We start from the raw sequence: 21,907 nt of genomic DNA, 5'->3' as shown, positions 1-21,907 counted from the left end.
TCTCCATCAGTTTCAAGGCTTCTATTTTACTTCTGTTTGGATGATCACTTAAAAGACAGAAGAAGAGAATATATATGCTTGGTTTTGTGAGAGTTATAGCTTATGTCCTCACGCAGCACAACACATTAACAGAAAAACAGGAACCAAAGGTGATCTTTCTCTCTCATGCCACTCTTCCTCTAATATACACAAAGAAAAGCACAAATACATAATCTAAAAAAATAACTTCATTGTGAATACTATTTATAAATGTAATGTCCAGTCAGACAGTAGCAGCATGAAGATCTCCTGGCTCAAAGTAATAGCAAGCTATTTAATTTTATTGCTAATGATTTGCCTCCAATTGAAAAAAAAAAACAACCCAACATTGAAAGCAAAACTCTTTGGAATTACCATTTAAGGGATACAAAACGGTTTTCTTAAAGTAAACACCCTGTTGTTGAGGTTTTCACGTATTTTCCAAGCCTCAACTGATTTTTTTTTCTCCCTGTTTGTTAAGGAACTAGGATGTAATGGTCTTGTTTCAATATTGATTTTTGAAAGTTGTTTTTTTTTTTTTTTTTTAAAGTTACTTCAATTACAGAAAAGTCTTTCCAAAAAAAAAAAAGAAGAGTACTCTTCCACCACATTCCACTTTCTAGCTGATGCCTACTGTCTCCTCATTATCCTTTTTCTCTTGCTCATTTTCATTACAAAAGTTTTGATCTACTTTTTCAGGCTACAGAGCACATACTGACTCATCCCTTTGATGTCACTGTATATAGCACTGTTCATTGCCCCCTTTTTTTTTTTAAGATAGCCTTATAAATTGCAAGACTAAACTAAAATACAAAAGGCCAGATAATCCTATTTTTGACAGGAAGTGGACAAACATCACCTTTGTTTTTCTACCTGCCCTCAAGCCACATACATGTTTTCTTCAATGTGGGGAAAAAAAAGAACAACCTTCTAAACAAAGGAACAAAATAAAAATTCTTATAGCTGATAACTCCGCACTTAAATTTCTTCTTGCAACCTGTCTCTGACAGTCTAGTACAAAGCAGTTCCAGCTGACAATGACTAAGCAACCAGCAAGATATGAACTTAAGGTTTTGCTCAATTTTTATTGCATTTTTCCAAGCCAGTGGTTCTCAAATATTTTACACTAGCTCCTCTTCCTGTACACCTGTCCTCCCACGACCTCCCACTGCCAAGCTCCAAGCAGCCCAGTACCCAAGCATAAGAGCCCTTACCACTGTCCTCTCTCCCCAAACTCCTTGCACCTCTTCTACAAACCTGTGTTTAGCTTCTAGCCAGTACAACCCCTTCCAATCCAACAACCCAGGCTGTGCTTTCCAACTAGCCATCCCTCTCAACTTTTTGCATTCCAGAAGTCACAGCAGCCTTTTACAGTTTCTACGTGCCCTGAGGTATAACAAGAGCTACCTCTTCTGCTCCCCATGCTGCCTTATATCGCTCTCCTTTTGCCCCTCTGTTCTCATGCTTCAGCTCCCACAGGAAGAGGAAAGTGGGGCTCTGCCCAGAACTCTGAGTCAGTGACTCATAAATCAGTACTACGGTGCTCACAAGAGGATCCTGATTTTTTTATTAGGCTTCCTAGCTGCTACCATAATACAAAATAAAGAAAAAGGTCAATATTAAGAACAACTTCAACAAGACCAATCTGCCATGTCATGTTGGTTTAAGTTCATAGCCAAGGCTGATTAAAGAGCTTTGATTTATTTCTTGCTGCACACCAACAGATTTGTGCTAAATCCCCTCTTCCCTGCACCAAACCACACGTTCAAAAGAATAAATAGTCAAGGCTGACAATCTAATCGAGAAGAAACAATCTCATTTCTCAAGAAAAGGAAAACCAAAATAACTTCCAGGCACAGAAACAGTAAAAGACATGCTACAGAACAAGCACTGCTGGTTTTTTGTTTGGTTTGAGGGTTTTTTTGTAAGATATACAACAAGGTTTCCTACTATATAATTGCTTGATTACTGTCTATCCAGCTGTTTGGCTAATATGAGGCATTTTCAGGTATACCAAGAATAACAGTTAAGCAAAGTGATTAATGAGAGAAGTTTTCTTGTTTGACTAGTTCAACATACAAGCAAACTTGAGTGCTGTCTGTATTCTGGAAGACCAGTTTGATAAAATAGCTACTAAAAAATTGTGCCTTACAGTGCTCAGCCACGGGGCAAATGTGTGTGTTTGTTTTTTAAAGAAATACTTAGCATTAGATCATTTAAAAATGTTTGTTGTAAGAGTCAAGGCTCGAGAATCCTACTTGCAGTTTGGCCAAGACAAGTAGGGAAATCTGGAGCCTTGAAGGAGGGGTAACCTTCTGGACACGAACCCACAATGCTGTCCTTCCTGACACCATGGTGCAGCTGTTACACCTCTGCAACTGAAATTTCATAAAGCAAAATTAAACTGTATTAGTTCGTTCAGTGGCTGACAAAGAGTGGTGAAATACTGAAAAGAATCCCATCATTTTAATTTTCCCTAATCTTTCTAAACCCCACCCCATAAGCTACCAAAGAGGCAAGCAGGAAGGTAGAAGCCCCCATATCCACAGCTGCTTGAAGCAGAGTATAGCAAGTGAGTTCCCCGAAAAGATGTGAGCCCATCTGTCTTCTCCCAGTGGTGTCTTCTCCCAGTATTGTCTTGCCACAATATTGTGAATTATGACCACAGGTATCTAGTCTTGAAGAATGAAGTATTTGCAGAACGCTTTAATATAAGATTAAAAAAAGCTTTTCTTTTTTTAAAGGGTATTTGGTTAAGTTAGTTGTAAACATAAAATTCCAATTGGTAAACCTGGTCATTTCTAACATTAAGAGTTTTGTGGTAAAAACTGAGCCGCAAACTAGGTTAACCTGGTGGGATTCACAAGATGCATGCGGTAGTACGGGAGCAGGGGAAACAATATCCCCCAAACCTCCTATCTTTTCAGACTAATTTAAAATTCCCGTGAAAAATAGCTATGTATTTGTCGTAAGTTACACAGCAATTTTCTATTCTAAAAAGGAGTGTTCTTGGCACAAATAGCTCACAGTGGCCCACTTAAAAACCTAGCAAACAACCTGAATATTTGAAGAGGAAAAATGACTCAGTCTGTATACAGTATAAAGATCATGAAGGGGGGGAAGGGAAGCATGAAGAACATTTTAGCTAACCTGGGAAGCAGAAAAGATGGTCAGGTGCTCCCTGTAATGTTCGTGGAAAGAAACAGAAACACTGCTGTGTAGATTATCTTCCAGGGAAAACAAACTGACAAGGATTATTACAGAAGATTGCACTGCAAATTCAATTAACCTACGGCTGTTGACAAAATATCATGAGTAATCACATATAGTAAAGGGGGAAGGACTATCTGACACAAAGTTTCAAGTGTAGAAACAAGCAAGTAAAATTCTTTAAATTTCTTAAACGTTTAGAAATAGTCTACTCCCATTTATTAGATGTGATCTCCACTCTGAGTCAAGATCATTTCCTGCCCAACACAGGGCAAGTTAGCTTCCACTGGTCCGCAGCCACTGAAGGATATCAAGAATCAATGAATGCGCAAGATACAACTGCCCTCAGTACAGCAGAACTAAGAAAACATGCTTGCAGAGTGTCTTTAATGACTGATGTCATTATCTCCTCACTTATAATTTAAAGGGAATACATGCAAAGAGAAGCCACAAGTCGTGCTATGCAGGAAGTTAATGAAATGCGTTAACTCAAGATTACTGAAGCAATAATGAAGTGGCAAATACTGGGCAAACCACATGTCATAAAAAGATAACTTGTGAGAAAGTTAAGCCAGATGTTCCCTCTACATCAAAGCAATTTACTTTGGATTGGTTGACACCTAGAGTACTGTACTGAAATGCACAGAAGTGACAGAGGTCCCAGCAGATGATTTCCACAAGGAACATATTTTCCCCAAGTACGTAAAATTTCACTTTTTAGATTCTGATTTGAATAAAATATATATATCTAAGCTAAGAAGCTCAGCTGAAGGGAAAGTATGGAGCAAATACAGACTCTCATCCCAAGAGACAACATCCACAGTGAAAGCAAAGACATAGTATGTGTTCTCCATGCTATGCCATTACAGGAAAAACACCACCTCCTTGCATATTTTGTGATACCTCAGAGAGGTAGCTACCTATTGAACACGGAGTGCTTACATCCCATGTAGTTTGAATCTTGTCCCTCTCACCTCAACACTGCCTATTTCCTAATTTCAGTAGCTCAGCAGGCAGGTTATCATGCATCCTTTTCTGTGGGCCCTGTCTCTGTCTGAATTTTATAGAATGGAAATGTAGCTCTGCAGGTTCCATGGGGTAGCAGAGAATCTGAAAGATAAATATTGAAATATTTCAGTGTTGTCATGTCCAGATCATGTTACAGATCTATCCAATATGGGCCAAAACATGGAAATATGCATTATGCTGCATATTTGTAAGGCCCAGTACAGTAATCCTCCTTTATTAGCAAGATGACTGAAGATGACTTCCATTCTTGCAAATAGAAGCATCATATTCTGTGAAAAAATGGAAATTATTTAAAACAACAAAAATAACTAAAGATAAGTGAGCTAAAACCTAAGTCAGGCACCTCGAAACAACAAGGCATTTTGATTTAGCATCACTGCCTGCCAGACTCTTAGTCAGAAAACAAGACCAGTGGAGTAAAGAAAAGATTAAAGGAGACGCAAAAATACCCAACACCATCTGGGATTATTCCCGATTTCCGTGACAGGATGAGAGACAGAGGAACAGCTACAGTATTATTCTTCTGCTTTGGAAAGTAAGGCGTCGTTCCTACTACTTATAGATTGATAGCAAAAAGGCTGAACTTTTTATTTCATTCTGTTCCAGTTCTTGCTGATTCTTGCGGGACAATCTGGATCTTCCCTATCCAGTAAAAACAGGATAGGCATGTAATTGAGCATAAATATGGAAAAAGTTCACAATTTAAGGAGACAGGAAAGGTTTTACAGCTTTGTTTTTTCAATTGGATATGCTTATCCTGTTGCATTAATCTTTTCAAAACAGCCAGAAACTAATGAATTTAATTTGAAATTAAAAAGGAAACTTTTTTCTTGCTATAAAAACATGCTACATGTAAATAAGAGTAAAAAGCAAAGACTACGCATTCCTTCCTTCTGCTGGGGGAAGACATATCTGAACTCCTGTAAGCTCTATATGGGCTATATTGTGTTGCTCAATAATTCCCACAGTAACTGACTCATCCCTGAATTCACAGTTGTCTTCTGAGATCTGTCAGGCAGATATTTGATAAGTGTTTCATTTCCACACATGAAACATACTGTTTCATTTTGCATCCCTGTTTCTTCTTTCTTTTCCCAAGATGGATCCCCTCCTCCCCACCCTGCTTTTCCACTCTATCCTGTAAATTTAAGCAAAATAATTCAACCAGATAGTGTTGTTTGTTTTTCAGACAAACAAAATAAAACTTTACTCTGAGCAAGCAGGTCTCTTAACATACAGGTAAAAAGATTTTCAAAAAAATTGTACTACATTTCTAATATGCACTAAATTAGAAACAAATCCCACAAATAAACTAGCCAACCTTAATTCTAACAACCCTCCCTAAGTACAGTGTATTTACTCTACTGCAATGAAAAACTGCAATGTAGCTTTCTAAACTATGACTTTACAATATAAAGAAATTCAGAAATATGGGAAATTAGTTGATAACAGACTTGAAATATTCCCCAAGAGTATAACCCCATATATGCCCATCTGTGTGCTGAATTAGACTAGTTCGGCTAAAACAAACAAATCCCCAAAGATGAATATAATAATGAAAAAACTATATCATAATCTCTATACATGACAGAGAAGACTTAAAGTTGTATATGCTCATATGAAATCTGCCACCTCCCAGCCTCTAAGTATATCCAGTGTAATATTGCCAGATTGCATGGAATTTTTCAAATTTTTTTTCTTAAGGCCTCCTTAAAATGAGAAAAATTATAAAAGCAATTACTATTTCTAAATAAGTTGTGCAGCACACCATCAGACAGATCCAAACTACGCATCATTTCATGGAAACACAAATGTTTTTCACTTAATACAAGGGCCTCAACCCAGAAACCAGAACATTACTATTCAGTACGAGAAGAGCTAGCAACATGTAACATGCCTATAAAATGTCTGGCATAGGAATAGTTTATTACCCTGATCCCTTTGTAGTTAAACCTTTTGTTTTGCCCCATCTAGACAAGTCAGATCTGCCTATTCAGCCTTGCTGCTACAGCCAGGATGCTACTGTAGAGCGACATCTTCAGTACATTGAGCGTGTGAGCTTCTACAGAGGTAGTATAACTTTAGTCCTTAAGTACATGCACATGCACTTATTCTTTTTTCCCCGCTGCTCAAACGGTATTTAAGTTCTGATGCACCTCAGAGAAATTTAACAGGATAAAGGAGACTACTATAACCAGAGAATTTTGCCTCTGTCAGATTTTAAAGGACAGGTCCGAACACTGGAAGTATCATAGGAAACAGGGGTGGCAGGGGTCTATTACGGAAGAAGGGGGTGGGGGGAGAAGGGGAAAGGAAAACAACCTAAGTACAGAATTACTACAGGACCATTTATAATACCAGAAAACCAGTCGTACCACTTCAATTTTGAGGTGCATTCCATATATTAGGTCCTTTCCCTTAATTACCAGCTCTCTTATTTTTTCTTTTCTCATTACGAAATCATAGTCCTGTCTCTGGCATATTTGATGGAAGCTTTCTCTGGTCAATCATCTTCAACAATCCAGTAACCAGTTTATTGACTATCACTTTAGCATGGTGTTAAAAAAAAACCAAAAACAAACAAAACATAACAACAATGGTCATCTTGTCAGCTTTCAGCTGCAAATTCAGACTATTTGTACATGTCTTTCCTCAGCGAGCATCTCCAGGATGTAAAGGCATTTTGACTGAAATAATCAAAGCCTCTCCTCTTTCTAATCTAATGTTATTTCACCTCTTCTTTAAGGTCACGAAATTGGAGTTTCACCGTCAAAGCACTCCGTCCTTGAAACATACAAGAAGCATCTATATCAAATGTGTTATCTGCTAGATCCTAGGCTACCTATCATATCCTAACATTTTCTCTCATTTTTCAATTTCCCTCATTTCCAGCTAGTACAATTTCTGAAATAACTAATAGTCAAATAATCTTGCAACTAGTTCTCTTTTTTGAGATCTTCGTTCACGAACACTTGTGTCTTGATCAGATCATTTTCTTTCTCACATCAGCTCTGTACTTTTTTTTCAAATGCCATGAGAGGAACGTTTCTGTTTTAATTTCTGAAAGTGGCTTGTTGTTTTGTGGCCTTTCCCTTTTCTTTTCCTCCCTTTAATTTTAGGAACAGGTGAGCTAACAGCCATGGGCACCCTTTACAATGAGCAGAGGTCCAGACCTGTTCAGAGGGCTACTTGTACTCCACATGGACTGAATCATCCTGAGGACTCTCATTTCACACAGACTCTTGCTCATAACAGCTACAGGGGGAGCACAGGAACGCAGGTGCCTCAGTTAGTGGTCTAAACAGGTAAATTCAGTCCATCATCTCCTCTAACATGTCTAGGTCGAAGTGATTCCCACTTTACCTCCAACAGAGAATTTGGCAGTGACCAAATTCCTGCAGTACAGCATAATGTAAGAAAATGCATTAACCATCTCATCCGTACTTTGGATCTCACAGCAGTCAGTGATGCAACTAGCTGTTGGACGAGCTTAATGAACATGTGGCTCAGAGTAACTTAGCCTTTTTATTACATACCCAACCTACATCTCAGTTAATAGCCCATTCAACTAAATGGACATACAAATTTAAAACCAAACAGAACTACTCCATTGGTTCACCCTATACGTCCTTTAAATCATACAGCACCACCTCAGCTAATATTTCTTTGCTATGATATTCCAGTGCATTTTCCCAGTTATAGCGGTTAGACTTTATTTCAACTCTGAGAACACAGCTGTCTAACAGACTATGGATTGATCTATGACTTACAGTTGTGACCTCTGGGAAAAGTCAGAATAGGAAACAGGTTGTTTAAGGAGCTCTCCAGAAACCTAGCTGTGTTTATTACTGCTCCTTCTAATCCATGGATTGGTTCTGAAACTGTGCCATCTCAGGTCACCACAATCCCCTGTGATGACAAAGCCCTGCTAAACACGGTAACAATCTGAGCAAACAAATGCACAGGAAGGGTGCCTCTTAAGTCCTCTTAAAAGACTACAAAGCACAATCAGAATCTTGTATGCAATGAAGAGGCACTTAAGTCTCTGAGCACAGGAACTAATGGAGCCTGGTGTACAGATGTGTATAAAGTTGGTTGACATTTTAACTCAATTTACTTTAAGATTCAGCATAAGCAGGGTGTCATCTTATTATTCATCAGAGAATTCAGAGAAGAGAGCTGTTATGAATGTCACAACTGAAGGACAAATTTCCATTGACTTTCATGTCTTGGATAATCCACAGCGGAGAGAACCTTGACTGAAAGTATCTTAAGTCTAATAAGGCAAAAATTTCTTCTGAAGCCTTCTCCACACCTCAGGCATCCATAATATTGCTCATCTGAGTGAATCTTCAAGGTATACCAAGATCAAGCTTATGCCGTAGCCCTTACTTAACAGGTTCTCACCTCTCCCTGGCCACTTGACCTCCCATGCATTCCTGTGAGGGTTGCACCATTGGGACTCCTACCTCTCCATCACAATTGTTTGAATTTGGGAGCCAATGATTCAAAAAGCGAAGTGGGATTAAGCATCTCTTATTTCCATAGAAAACAGGCTGCAAGTAAGGAACAGAAGACATCCATCCATACAGATCTATTAGAGAAACTAATGATTCAGCAGCTATTCTAGTTTACCTCATCCTGTGCTACTGCTGTATTGTTATCCACCTGACTAAGCAGGGCAAAAGTATCCCTGCAGGCTGACCAACCTAGTAAGCAGAGCTTTAAACTAGAAACAACAGAGGAGAAAGGGATTCTTCAACTAACAAGTAAGGAAGCTGCGGATGGGGTAGGCAAGCCAAGGGCCTGGGTGACAGGAACAGAAGGGACACAGCAATCGACAGAACAGAGCTGAAGCGGAATCTCTCCAAGCATAGGTCTGTAAAGAAGGAAGTGCCTGCAGAACAGCCTCATGGAGAAAGCTCTCAAACCTGTACTGGGGAATCAGCATGCTGGGGTGGCTGCCTGAACCGCTTCTACGCTGATGCGCACAACATGAGGAACAAACAGGAGGAGTTAGAAGCCTGCGTGCAGTTTCTGGGCTATGACCTCATTGGGATAACAGAGATATGGTGGCATAGCCCACAGGACTGGAGTGCTGCAATGGATGAAGGCTTTTTAGGAAGGACAGGCTGGAAAGGTGAGGAGAGGGGCTGCCCTTTATGTGAAAGAGCAGCTGGAATTCATGGAGCTCTGCCTTGGGACAGGTCAGGAGCCAGTCAAGAGCTTATGGGTCAAGATTAGGAGGCAGACCAACATGGGTACTACTGTAGCGCGTATACACTATAGACCTGATCAGGAAGAGTAAGTAGATGATGCCTTCTTCAGACAACTGGAAGAAGCCTCATGTTCACAGGCCCTACTCCTTATAGTGGAAATTTTAACCACTGTGATATCTGCTGGAAGGAAAATGCATCAGGGCTCAAGCAATCTAGGAGAATTCTTGAGTGCCTTGATGATAACTTCCCAAGATGCACAAGAAGGCAAAGAAAGAAAGATGTTCTGCTTGACCTGATACTTACAAACAAGGAAGAACTGGTTGTGCATGTGGAAGTTGCAGGCAGCCTTGGATGAAGTTTGGTTGGAGATAAGTCACTAATGGTGTACCCCAGCGGTTGATACTGGGGCCAATACTCTTTAAGATCTTCATTAATGACCTGGATGCTGAGAAAGTATGCACCCTCAGCAAGTTTACAGATGATAGAAAACTGGGGGGAGCAGCTGATAAACCAGATTGTTGTGGTGCCATTCAGAGTGACCAGGACAGGCTGGTGAATCGGGCTGAAAGGAATCTTATGCAATTCAACAAGAGGAAAAACGAAGTCCTGCATCTAGGATACACTAAGAAGAATGTTACCAGCAGGTCAAGGGAGGTGATTTCTCCTCTCTACTCAGCACTGATGAGGCTGCATCTTGAGTGCTGTATCCAGTTCCAGTCTCCCCAGTACAAGAAAGATATGGACTTACTGGAGCAAGCCCAGCATAGGGCCACAAAGATGATTAAGGGACTGAAGCATATATGAGAAGAGATGAGGAAGGTCCAACTTTTCAGTCTGGACAAGAGGAGGCTCAGGGGGGATCTCAGCAATGTGTATAAATACCTGCTGGGAGAGAATAAAGAAGAGGGAGCCAGACTCTTCTCAGAAGTGCACACTGACAGGACAAGAGGCAATGGGCACAAAAAAAATAGGAAATTCAATCTGAACACAAGAAAACACTTTTTAATGTGGGGTGGTCAAACACTGGCACCAGGTTGCTCAGAGAGGTTGTGGAGAATATCTGTAGAGATATTCAAAACTGAATCAGACATGGTCCTGGCAACTTGTTCTAGCTGACCCTGATTGAGGCAAAGGAGGTGGACTAAATGATCTCAAGAGGTCCCTTCCAACCTAAACAATTCTGTACCTCACAAATTAGTGCTTGGTCAAAGATATAAGACATGCACATAGCGAAAGAAGGCAAGATAGAGACCATCTTTTAAGTTTACCTCTCTGTTTCCTTTAGACCACTTTTTGATAGAAATTATTACAGTCATTACCATCATACTAATATTTCTACCATTCCTGCTTTGTGACCACTGCTTCTTAAAGGAATATAACTTTCATTCAGGCAAACTGCAACTGTATTGCTTCCTTTCCTCACTTCTGTCCATCACCCAACATTGCCATCCCGTCAGCTCTTGAATAGTTCAGCTGCAAACATGTCACGACAAGAAGTGTATACTCGATGCCAGGTAATTCACATCCCCGGCTGTAGAAGAATTGACACAAAACAGGCTGCTGTGTGAAATCAACCTGGTTATATATATAAATAAGTATATAAAAGAGAAGTGGGGCACAGGCCTGAAGCACTGCTCCATGACTTCTGGACTATTTAACAGCTAGCACATCCCCAGTCACATTTTTAGTCTGTGCCAATTAGCAGACAGTATGTGGTCACAGTTTGGGGGACAGTATTTACCAAAATCATTCCCAACAGGCAACTCGGATATAGTTATGATGTCTTGGAGGAAGAGAGCTTTGACACATGGAGGTGAGCTGGCATGTACCTCTTGGCTTCAGTGTCAGAGTACAGGCTGCGCCTAACCTGCTACTGTATAGACATAGCTCCTGAGTTACAGAGGCAGTGTACCCCATCTCTACGATGAAGCAGTGCGAAGCCTGAACACATGCTTCCATCAGCCAGAAGATCTGAAGGGCTCGCAACTTCTAGCAGGAGGGTGGTACTGAGAAGAACATAAATACAAACTATGGCCACATCAGTTGCAAATTCTGTGCTAGGTCTCTGTTTCAGCAACAGCAAAAGGTAGGAGGGGGTATGTTGACTGGGACCTTCGCAGAGGGGTGCCAAGTATCTCAGACTCATTTTTGCCTTTTCAGGAAATACAATGTAAAAGGTATAAATTATACACTGATGCAAGATGGGAGCTGCCTTTTAGCTGCCCTCCCTTCATTTTTTAACCTGTGAGGATAGCAATAATTAATTATGCTGCTTGTTCGTAAGACTTAATCCAGATAACCTGTTTATTAATTGCATTTAGAAGTGTTATTAGGATAATTGGAACCCAATTGGATTTTTGTCAATTTTGGGCATCACTATAGACTAAGAGGCACGCTATGAAAATGTACCACACTATTCTTTGAAGAGGCCAAATATAATTTCTTCTGTTCTCTCAAAGCTCTCTAACATGTGGTGTTTTTCAGGTTCTATTTTCATTTCCTGTAAAGTAAGAATGAAGACACGTTGGGATTGGACAAGACCAGATTATAATTATGAACTTTCAAAACACACTAAATACTGAAAAGGGAGATCATTTGGGTCCAACTTTGGAAGAGACTATAATTACTGTTTTTTCACTGTTTTAATCATAGAATGTCCTGAGTTGGAAGGGACCCACAAGGATCACCAAGTCCAACTCCTGTCCCTGCACAGGACAACCCCATAATTCACACCATATGTCTGAGGGCATTGTCCAAATGCTTCTTGAATATTTTCAGGCTTGGCGCCGTGACTGCTTCCTGGGGGAGCCTGTTCCAGTGCGCTGCCACCCTCTGGGTGAAGAACCTTTTCCTAATGTCCAGCCTAAACTTCCCCTGGCATAGCTTCCTGCCATTCCCTCAGGTCCTATCATTGGTCGTCAGGGAGAAGAGATCAGCACCTGCCCCTCCTCCTTCCCTTGTGAGGAAGCTGTAGACCGTGATGAGGTCTCCCCTCAGTCTCCTTTTCTCCAGGCTGAACAGACCAAGTGACTTCAGCCGCTCCTCATACAGCTTCCCCTCTAAACTCTTCACCATCTTTGTGGCTCTCCTCTGGACACTCTCTAGTAGCTTCGTATCCTTTTTGTACTGTGGCGCCCAAAACTGCACACAGTGCTCAAGATGAGGCTGCACCAGCGCGGAGTAGAGCAGGACAATCACCTCCCTCGACCGGCTAGCAATGCAGTGCTTGATGCACCCCAGGACACGGCTGGCCCTCCTGGCTGCCAGGGCACACTGTTGGCTCACATTCAACTTGCTGTCGACCAGAACCCCAGATCCCTCTCCACGAGGCTGCTCTCCAGCCTCTCATTCCCCAGTCTGTATGTACATCCAGGGTTGCCATGTCCCAAGTGCAAAATATGGCACTTGCCCTTGTTAAACTTCATACAGTTGGTGATTGCCCAGCTCTCTAATTTGTCCAGATCCCCCTGCAAGGCCCCTCTGCCCCTAATGAACCAGACTATTAGATGAAGTATGAAATAACAAATGTTAATAAAGTCTACCACTGTACACACTATGAAATGAAGACATCTCTTAACTAACCAAACTCAATCTGGATAAAATCAATTTAAGATACTCATTATCCTACAGAATTAATAATCATTCAGGCTTAGGAGAAGGAAAAAAATTCTCATTTCATTCAGGTAATGGTGTTCATGACAGATGTGTTTTTGCTAAGAGAAATTTCTTTGTGCAGTCTTCACTGAATAGAGCAACTTAATGTAGTGCTTCTTTTTGGGTAAGGCTGGATTGTTTTCAAGAAATTACATTTTTCAGTTTATCACATTCCTATTGACTCATTTAAGGCTTCAGCAGATCCTGGATTGTGAACTCTCTGGAGTAGTTATTCAGCACCTCTAAAGCAAGTTTTAATCTTGAGGACTGAGGCCTAAGACAACCAAAGTTAAAAAACTAACAAACAAACAAAAAACTATTACTGCCACATTAACCCTGTCTAGAAATTAAGACCATCATCAGTACAGTAACAGTTAAATGCTGAAGTGTGACACTACATAAGTCACCTTAAAAGCTGTGAAATATACCTGGCACCATAATAAACAAGCAGGCAAGAAGCTGGCCCTTTGTGGTGTCAATAATATTAGTTGGAAGGAAACTAACATCGAAGTTACTACCAACACCACAAAAAGATTCAATAATTAAAAGATCTGACGCATCTTAGATAAGAAATAAGCCACCAATTTTTCAATGTAGTAGATCAGAGTGGATCGAGGTCTGATGCAACTTTTTGGTTATTAAGTCTGATGCACCTTTTTCGTTGTATTTTGTTATCTTGTCCTGACATCCTTCCCAGTGAAAGAGACATCATGCAGAATCTTCTAATGCAAACTTTGCCACAGTTATAAAAAAAGAGAAGGCTCTTTAGGTAACACACACTCAGTCGTTCAATATACCCTGCCATTTTCACCCCTTGTTCTACAAATGTAGATCTAACCTACAGATAGAGGAGACTTTTCCCTCTTTTTCTAGTTTTTGACTTTTAGTTCCTAATATGTGAGACACTTTCCCACCTCCCATCCCCCAAGAAATTATTTCTGCTTCTTCAGAAGCAGAAAGTGTTAATAACAGCATTTAGCTTTCAAAACCCATTTTCTTTGCTTCTGAACCACCAAAAATATACACAGGTGTAAAGAAGTAATTGTGCTAATTTTTTAAAAATCATATTATCCCACATTACTTTTTTAAAATCATGAAATATGGATATTTATCTCCCAGTAAAAAGATAAGTTTATCTATCTTGGGAATAAAGTATTGATTTATAACCATAATGAACTGCATTTCACAGACATCCCTGCAGTTCTCCTACAGAGAACCACCTGGCATTCTGGCAGTCAGTACTGAGGTTGCAACACTGAACTTTATGCCTTCTTCACAGCCATGTGTTCGCAAGTGGGCCAAATAAGCAGCCTTTATCATTGCAACCATCATCTCTAAGAAACAGTAGCAGAACTACAGTTAACTCCACAAGGCCCTCACTACATCAGAAGGAAAAGACATTCACTCTTCAGTGGTCGTATTTCTTGACTATGACAACATGTTCTTTTTAAAGAAAACTCTTTAAGCAACTAAGAAGTGTGATTACCTTCTGTCAAAGGAAAAGAACACACTGCTAGGAACCAAAATCAAGAAAGGTGCCCCTAAGTTTGTTAACATGACATTTTGAAATAGGTTTTTCAGGTAGTAAGTCATAGATGAGAATAAGTTCTTTGCATTTTTGTGCAATTCTAAGTAACAGAAAATTCCTTAACTCATGGTTTTACATGTAGCATGTCAGACTATGCAATGGTATGTTTACCTTGGGACATAAAGTATTTTAAAAAAGAGAAATTCACAATTACATGATTGAAATGTTATTTTATAAACAATATATGCTACAGAGCAGCTTTAAAAATGATCTGTTGAAGTGTGTCATTCTATAATTAGGGTTTTGCCACAAGCTTCATAAAAATTAGAATCTCATCCATTACCTTTTGCTTAGCAGTTGCTTCTACTTCCTCACGAAGAAATACATGGTGTATGTAACGGATGCCATGTAAAAAATTACTACCTGTTACCTTTCAAAAAGGTCTCATTGCCTTTTGTGTTTGATGGCCTCTGAATAAGTCTAAAGAAGGCTGAGACTTTAAAGATATAAAGCATAAAAATAAAATTTTCTAAATAACTAGTTTATTCTGGATAACCTGGATTAAAAGAGCAAGTAGTGAAGAAAAAAATGTGTTTGAAAATCTAATTATTTATCTATATCAAGTACCATCTACAACACTGGAAAAACACTAGCTATCTTACTTTTCTTTCCTTTTTATTTTTTTCAGAACAAAGATGAGGTATTCTGAACACTAGAATGGATTTTTGAACAAACAGATCATTGTAAACAAGTCACATAAAAAGGCTCAGATTAAACATTCAATAGTTCTGAAGGAGGAAAATGGCAAGAAGTATGTCTTGACATCTTAGGTGTCACCAAAGGTAAGATTTCTACTCATAAATAAAGTCTGTTCTAAAAGATAGAAGGATAATGTAATAAGCATAATGTAATACGTTTTAAGAGTACAGATATTTTTCTAAGACACTTGATTCTCTTAACACTTCATAACAAGTTTGCTACTTACATAGACCCTTGTACTGAACACTGCATTCTACAGACAGCATAACAAGTGCCAGTATTTTTGTATCTCATGTTTTTGTTAAGAATTCTCTGATCATTGCTTAATCTTAACCCATTCAAACATACCTTGAGATATTACTGAGCAGTCTGTACAAATTGGCAGTTAAACTCAAGTCTTAAGTCAAGACTTGCCATTAAACTCCATTATTCTAGAGCTGCTTATTTACTTGTCTAAAACAGTTTATACAATGAAATTTGACATCCTTTTCTCCTAACTTCATAAACAACCTCTTCTACACTTGCTGCCCCAGAAAATCACAAACTGAACTGAAATTACACCTCTTGTGGTCTAGATTGATAGAAACAAGAATTAAGCTTAGATATATTACTGTTTGCTCAACTTTATTGCCTCTGGCCACCAAAAGCTGAAGGACCAGTGGCTCAGGGTGTTTGCATTTGAATGGAAGATCAACTCTAGGAAAAATCCCAGATGTTTACTGTTAGGTCTGCGTTTACTAACATGGAGGTAGAAAGACAGGCATAAAGATAAGAGTCTTTCTACTGAAAATGCATTTGGTAACTTAATGAGACAGATATGGAGAATTCCTAAGTTTATAAAATAGAGAATTTGCGCAAGCAAATAGTCACAGCTAGATCTTTCCTTTTATATGCAAAAAGGAAGAATTTGGAGGGATGGAACAACTTCCACCCATCAACAAACAAAAAGAAGGCAAATCAAAGACTGCTTCAGAGGAAAAACTTTTTTAAAGAAGCATTTCCAAGCCTGGAAAAGCTTAAACTATAGGTTTACCTTATACCAGGTAGTATAAAATAGAAGCCCCATTATCTCATCAATGGTCTTTCAAGGCTCCATGCTAGTATTCTCTTCAAGATTGTCCAGTGTATCTATAAATGGGAGGGTGAATATGGGAGGAGAGCTATGCTTTTTATGTATTCTGTCTCTAGCTGAAAAGTGTCAACTTGAATGACAATGCAATTTATCATTTATGACTGCTTCACTGTAGTAAACAGTTTTATCTACACAGTTTTATGTTTCTAATAAAGTTGCATGGAAAGCATCTGTAGTAATTTTGCTTAGGCCTGCCGTTTTCTACATTTAAGAGGACATTAAACAACTACTCAGTTGTCCAAGACAAGTTTAGAAGTAATTAAGAACTATCCTTCATAAAAGAAGAGAGTAACATGCCCACAAAACAAAATTAATAATCCCCCAGAAAGGTGTATAAAACTGTTAATCATCACTAACACTTAACTCACCAAAATTCAAAAAATTGTACTAAGGCTTGTTGATGAACTAAGGGAAGGCCACACAACCAGCTAGTATAATAAAGGCAGGGAGAAACAAAACTATACACCTTTGTTGCCGAGCTGCTATCAGTTCTAATCACACTCATAAGCCTTGAATATTTTGTTCATGGGCAAGAGAACAAGTTTCTTGAGATCCAAATATTTAACAAGGAGCTACTGCAGTATTTATTCTGTTTCTGAAGTTTTGGAAGACAGAAGCCGCAAAGAATCAAAAAGAGCTAAGTCGTGTTCTACACAAAGCACAGATTGAGGAAGAGATTTCAATAACCCAATACTCTGGAAATACAAAACCACCGATGAGTAAAACAACTAATTATGCCAAGCATCAACAATAGCCATATGGATCAAAGCACCATACTTTCAGCCCATACCATTTAGGATAAAAAGCCAAATACAAAAAAGCCAAAGGCTAATCCAACTAGAAGGCAAGGAAGGAGCAGTTCATGAACATGTATTTCAAATGAGTAGATACTTCTACTGTAATAATAATGACGCTACAAAGCAAAGTTATATTGCTAAAATATTAGAGGATTTTTGTTTGTTTCCTAGTACTATATGGAGAAAAAATGTTACCTATAAACCAGGCACTTTTTTTTAAAAAAAGGACATCAGTGCTTGAAGGGAGACACATGAATTTTTAAAATGTAAAAAAAATTAAACATGGAAAAGTACTAGTGGTGTAGAAAGAAATACACTGGTAAGGCTGCTTATATTATCGCAATTTTTCCTTGTGACCTTTTAAACAGAACTACAGAACTAAGAATGGAGTTTTCTGCATCTACTGGTACATAGCAGAAAATGGAATGCTAGCAGTAGCAGTGCCTATTTTTTCATAATGTCTGCATTAGAAAAAAGAGAGGAGGTTAAGCAATACACATATTTAAATATATATATTTAAACATAAAAAGTATTTCAAGTCTTACATTGTCTTAAAATGAAACAAAACTTACAAACCAAGAAAACACACACCTGATATACCCTGAGATTCTGTTTGTAGATCACAGTACCACAGTCTGTTCACTGGATCACACCCTTCTCGGACAGACAGCAAGACATATCGACCATCATCCGATACCTGTAAGAAGTTACAGAAAAATCAAAGGCAATTCATCCTCTAGAAAAAAAAAAAAAAAAAAAACAACTTGAAAAGTTAGTCCCTAAACCCCTAGCAAAAAATAAATTGATGCTACAGTTAGTTGAGTGAACAGACATGTATGGAATATGAGAACTCACCAAGAACCCACACTCATCGCTAACATCAATAAATAACATAAGTATAGTCTGCTGACATTTCAGGAGATCAGACCAAACAGCATTATCTGTTTATTCCCACTGTGAATTAAAAAAAGAAAGTTTATGATTATTAAAAGTATTCTAGCTAAAAAGGTGTCTAAATGAGTCAGGGTAGATATCTGCTCCACCGTGGGCCTCCATGGGCTGCAAGAGGACAACCTGCTTCACCATGGTCTTCTCCATGGGCTGCAGGAGAATCTCTGCTTTGGCACCCAGAGCACCTCCTCTCCCTCCTCCTTCACTGACCTTGGTGTCTGCAGGGTTGTTTCTCTCACATATTCTCACTCCTCTCTCACAGCTGTTGTGCAGTGTTTTTTATAATGTCAGCATTCAAATCCAATGTTAAACTGCAAGAGGATTTTCTAACTTAGCCGTCTTTGTAAAGATACAATGGAGCAACCAGTAGCTTTTGTCCAAAAAAAACCTTAAGAGTTTCTTGGGAGGATGAGATCAAAACTTCTGAGCTTGAACTTCCAAACTCCTTCATCAAGGTATCAATTCTGTGCAAAATGAAGTTTACCTCCCCTCCCCCAAATCCTATGGAAATAAATGGAGCCTGGCAGCGACACAAGAAGGACCAGCGACATGTATCTCATTGAAAATCAGTAATTTTGGATATACATATTAATCCAGGTATTTTAAGAGATGCAGAGATCTACCAGGACTGGACTTGCTCATCAAACAAAGGAAAAGCTGTGCTGCTGAAACTGCTAATACTTAAGTGAAAGAGGTATTTACCTCAGGCAAGTCTTTATTTTGATCCCTGTGTAAGCATTTCTTTTTTACTGTATAATCTGTCAGCTAAACTGAACCTATAGAAAAGAGTTTGTCGCTGACTTCTGAAAATGGGCCCTCAAGTGCATTTTACAGGTCTACATAAACTGACTGCTGCCTCCTGTACACGAGGAGGAGTCCTCACCATGCTTCCTCTCTCTAGCAATTCCAAGACGGTCAGTGTTTGAGCCTGTGAATATCCCAGATATGCCGAAACCCCAGGTTCATCAAACGACGCTAGATTCATACTCTTGGTGAATTAAGCCCTGTAAGATCATTTTGCTGATGCAAGCACACCTCTACACAGGCCATCACAGTACTACATACACAGCAGTAGAGTTTAATCAGAACAATACCTGTTGTTTGCATAGGAAAACCAAAATTTAGTTGCTCACAATGGCAGGACAGTGAAAACCATCAAGTCGGCACTTGGCATATGCCAAACACGCTTGCTCTGCATAGCTGCTCTGTCAATCTATTTTTTAAAAGAAAAAGCTGAATACTCACCTACTTAGTACTGTTATTCACAGTACAACATATAACAGAAAAAAAATACCCAAGTGGTAGAGGTTAGCTTTGGATTTCTGGCTGCCTTATTCCAATGAGCTTCCAAAAGTAGCTGCTAAAAGTCCATCTCAGAGGTGGAAAAAGCCTGGCAGCTTAGTCCGTCTGAATGACAGTCACTTAATTCACACCAGATTTTCCCTCAAGTTCTCAAGTGATGGAATTAATAAGGTGTGTTTTCTGTCACAAAGCGGTATGAAATGTCTTAAAATTACCAGCTTTGATGGTTTCTAAGGGTACTTCTGTTTATTGTGGCAAACTAAATGACGCTTACAGAGTTTTAATTTTTGCCGTTTTTATTAGGTTTACACACACAAAAATCTAATGCTGCTGTTAAATGAACATTATAAGCTATAACCACATTATTAATTTTCTGATGAAGCTTCTTGGTTTGCCTTTGCACGTGCATGTACACACAGGATAAAATTTCCAAGATGGTGTCTACTGGTACATAAACTCATCAATGAATCCTTCTTTCTGCTTTGGCTTTGCAAACATACTCTGCTTCCTGGCAAAGCTTTTGAAAGGGCGAGTCCATCAAGGAAAGGCAGGAAGTAACAGGAAGTCATCAACTTAAAGTTTCCCTCTCCTGACTGAGCTGTTTTGAGCATATTCCAAAATTACCAAAGTTCGATGTTATATTAACAGCTGATACAGAAGGCTGTTTCCTGCCTACATTCTTACATGACAATACCTAATGGAAATTTAAACCTCTATTCACAAAATGTGAATCTGAGTTCTGGAAACTTTCCATTGGGCCCTAAACACATCTTAAAAAAAATCTTATTCATATATTGTAATTACTTCTTAGATTTAGTTTGGTTAATATTCATAACATTAGTTGTGCAAATTACCTGTAGAATTAGCTATGCAAAATAAATCTCAGAAGAATTAGCACTTAACTATACTGCTATTCAAACATAGCCATGGTTTTGGAGACACAAGAACGGAACTAAGTAGAATACAGACCCAAATCTCAGTATATGAAAGCTAACAAAAAACCCCCAACAACCAAACACTCCTCAAAAAAAACAAAAAACAAAAAAACCCAAACGAGTGCTTTCAAGTTGTATTTTTTACAAGCATTTTGTCAACAACCAATTATACCTCTAAAAAAAGTCCATACAGCTGAAAGCTCACAAGGCAAATAGAAAAGAACACCTAGGATTCCTCTGGACTGAAAAAAAAACACCACTATATGAAACAGCTAAGATAGCTTTCATGGGGCAGTCTGCAAAATTGAGACATTTTGCCTCCTCCTTCCAAGATGGGAGTATATCCAGAAATGGAAACCAAGATTAGGTGATCTTTTTTGAAAAAAGCATCTTCAGTGTTTTTAGACAAACATTAACTGCAGGTATCAATTTTAATTAAACTAGTGACTGCAAGATGCTGCTTAAACAACTGTTCATTCTTGTAAAAGCACCAAGTTTCCTTCTCTTCCTCACCAACCATATAAAACATCAAATAATTGCAAGTGGTATATATAAACACAAATTTCAGTTAAATTCAAGAGTATGACACATAAAATTCTTTCAGTCGTTGACTGAAACCCATACAAATTTGTTTGTTGATGCCGTCAGCTAATGGTTAACAGAAAACTGCTTGCTTTACCCAAGAAAGAAAACTTTATTTGCAAATTTCTGACGTTGTTGCAAGGGCAATTCAGAACCTCTGATGACAGCACATCTGAGTACATCTAATGAGTTTTTCTTTCCACATTCCCAGCTGGACTACTGAAGAGTTGATAGCAGTTTATGTTTAATTTGAAGTAGGAATTCCCAAAGCATATTGCTGGTGGGATGCCAATTAGGTCTGTCTCTATCACTAAAGCTATTCTTACATCAGTGAGTTCTATAACCCAAAGGAATTTGGCAGAAGCAGGACAAGACACTGTTGCTGCAGCATGCTAAAATCATAGAATCGTCGAAGTTGGAAAAGACCCTTAAGATCATTGAGTCCAACCGTTAACCCATCACTGCCTAGTCCACCACTAAACCATGTCCTCGAGCACCACGTCTACCCTTCTTTTAAATACCTCCAGGGATGGAGACTCAACCACTTCCCTGGGCAGCCTGTTCCAATGCCTGACTACCATTTCGGTGAAGAATTTTTTCCTAATATCCAACCTAAACCTCCCCTGGTGCAGCTTGAGGCCATTTCCTCTTGTCCTATCGCTTGTTACTAGGGAGAAGAGACCAACCCCCACCTCTCTACAACCTCCTTTCAGGTAGTTGTAGAGAGCAATAAGGTCTCCCCTCAGCCTCCTCTTCTCCAGGCTAAACAACCCCAGCTCCCTCAGCCTCTC

General features: G+C 39.0%; 1 protein-coding gene across 1 annotated transcript in view; it reads right to left on the bottom strand.

Moving 5' to 3' along the window:
• PREP (prolyl endopeptidase) overlaps window positions 1–21,907 on the bottom strand; it is a 110,182-nt gene that overhangs the window by 61,820 nt on the left and 26,455 nt on the right. Inside the window, exon 7 of the mRNA XM_087776707.1 lies at window positions 17,938–18,043. Within this exon, the coding sequence (XP_087632833.1) occupies window positions 17,938–18,043 (106 nt within the window). The remainder of the gene's footprint in view (window positions 1–17,937; window positions 18,044–21,907) is intronic.

The sequence above is a fragment of the Nipponia nippon genome, unplaced genomic scaffold (genome assembly GCF_047370975.1).
Source record: "Nipponia nippon isolate SJK-2023a ecotype South Korea unplaced genomic scaffold, ASM4737097v1 scaffold_4, whole genome shotgun sequence".
NCBI classification, from domain to species: domain Eukaryota; kingdom Metazoa; phylum Chordata; class Aves; order Pelecaniformes; family Threskiornithidae; genus Nipponia; species Nipponia nippon.
The sequence above is the reverse complement of the archived record's forward strand: the minus strand, read 5'-3'. Positions and strand labels throughout refer to the sequence as shown.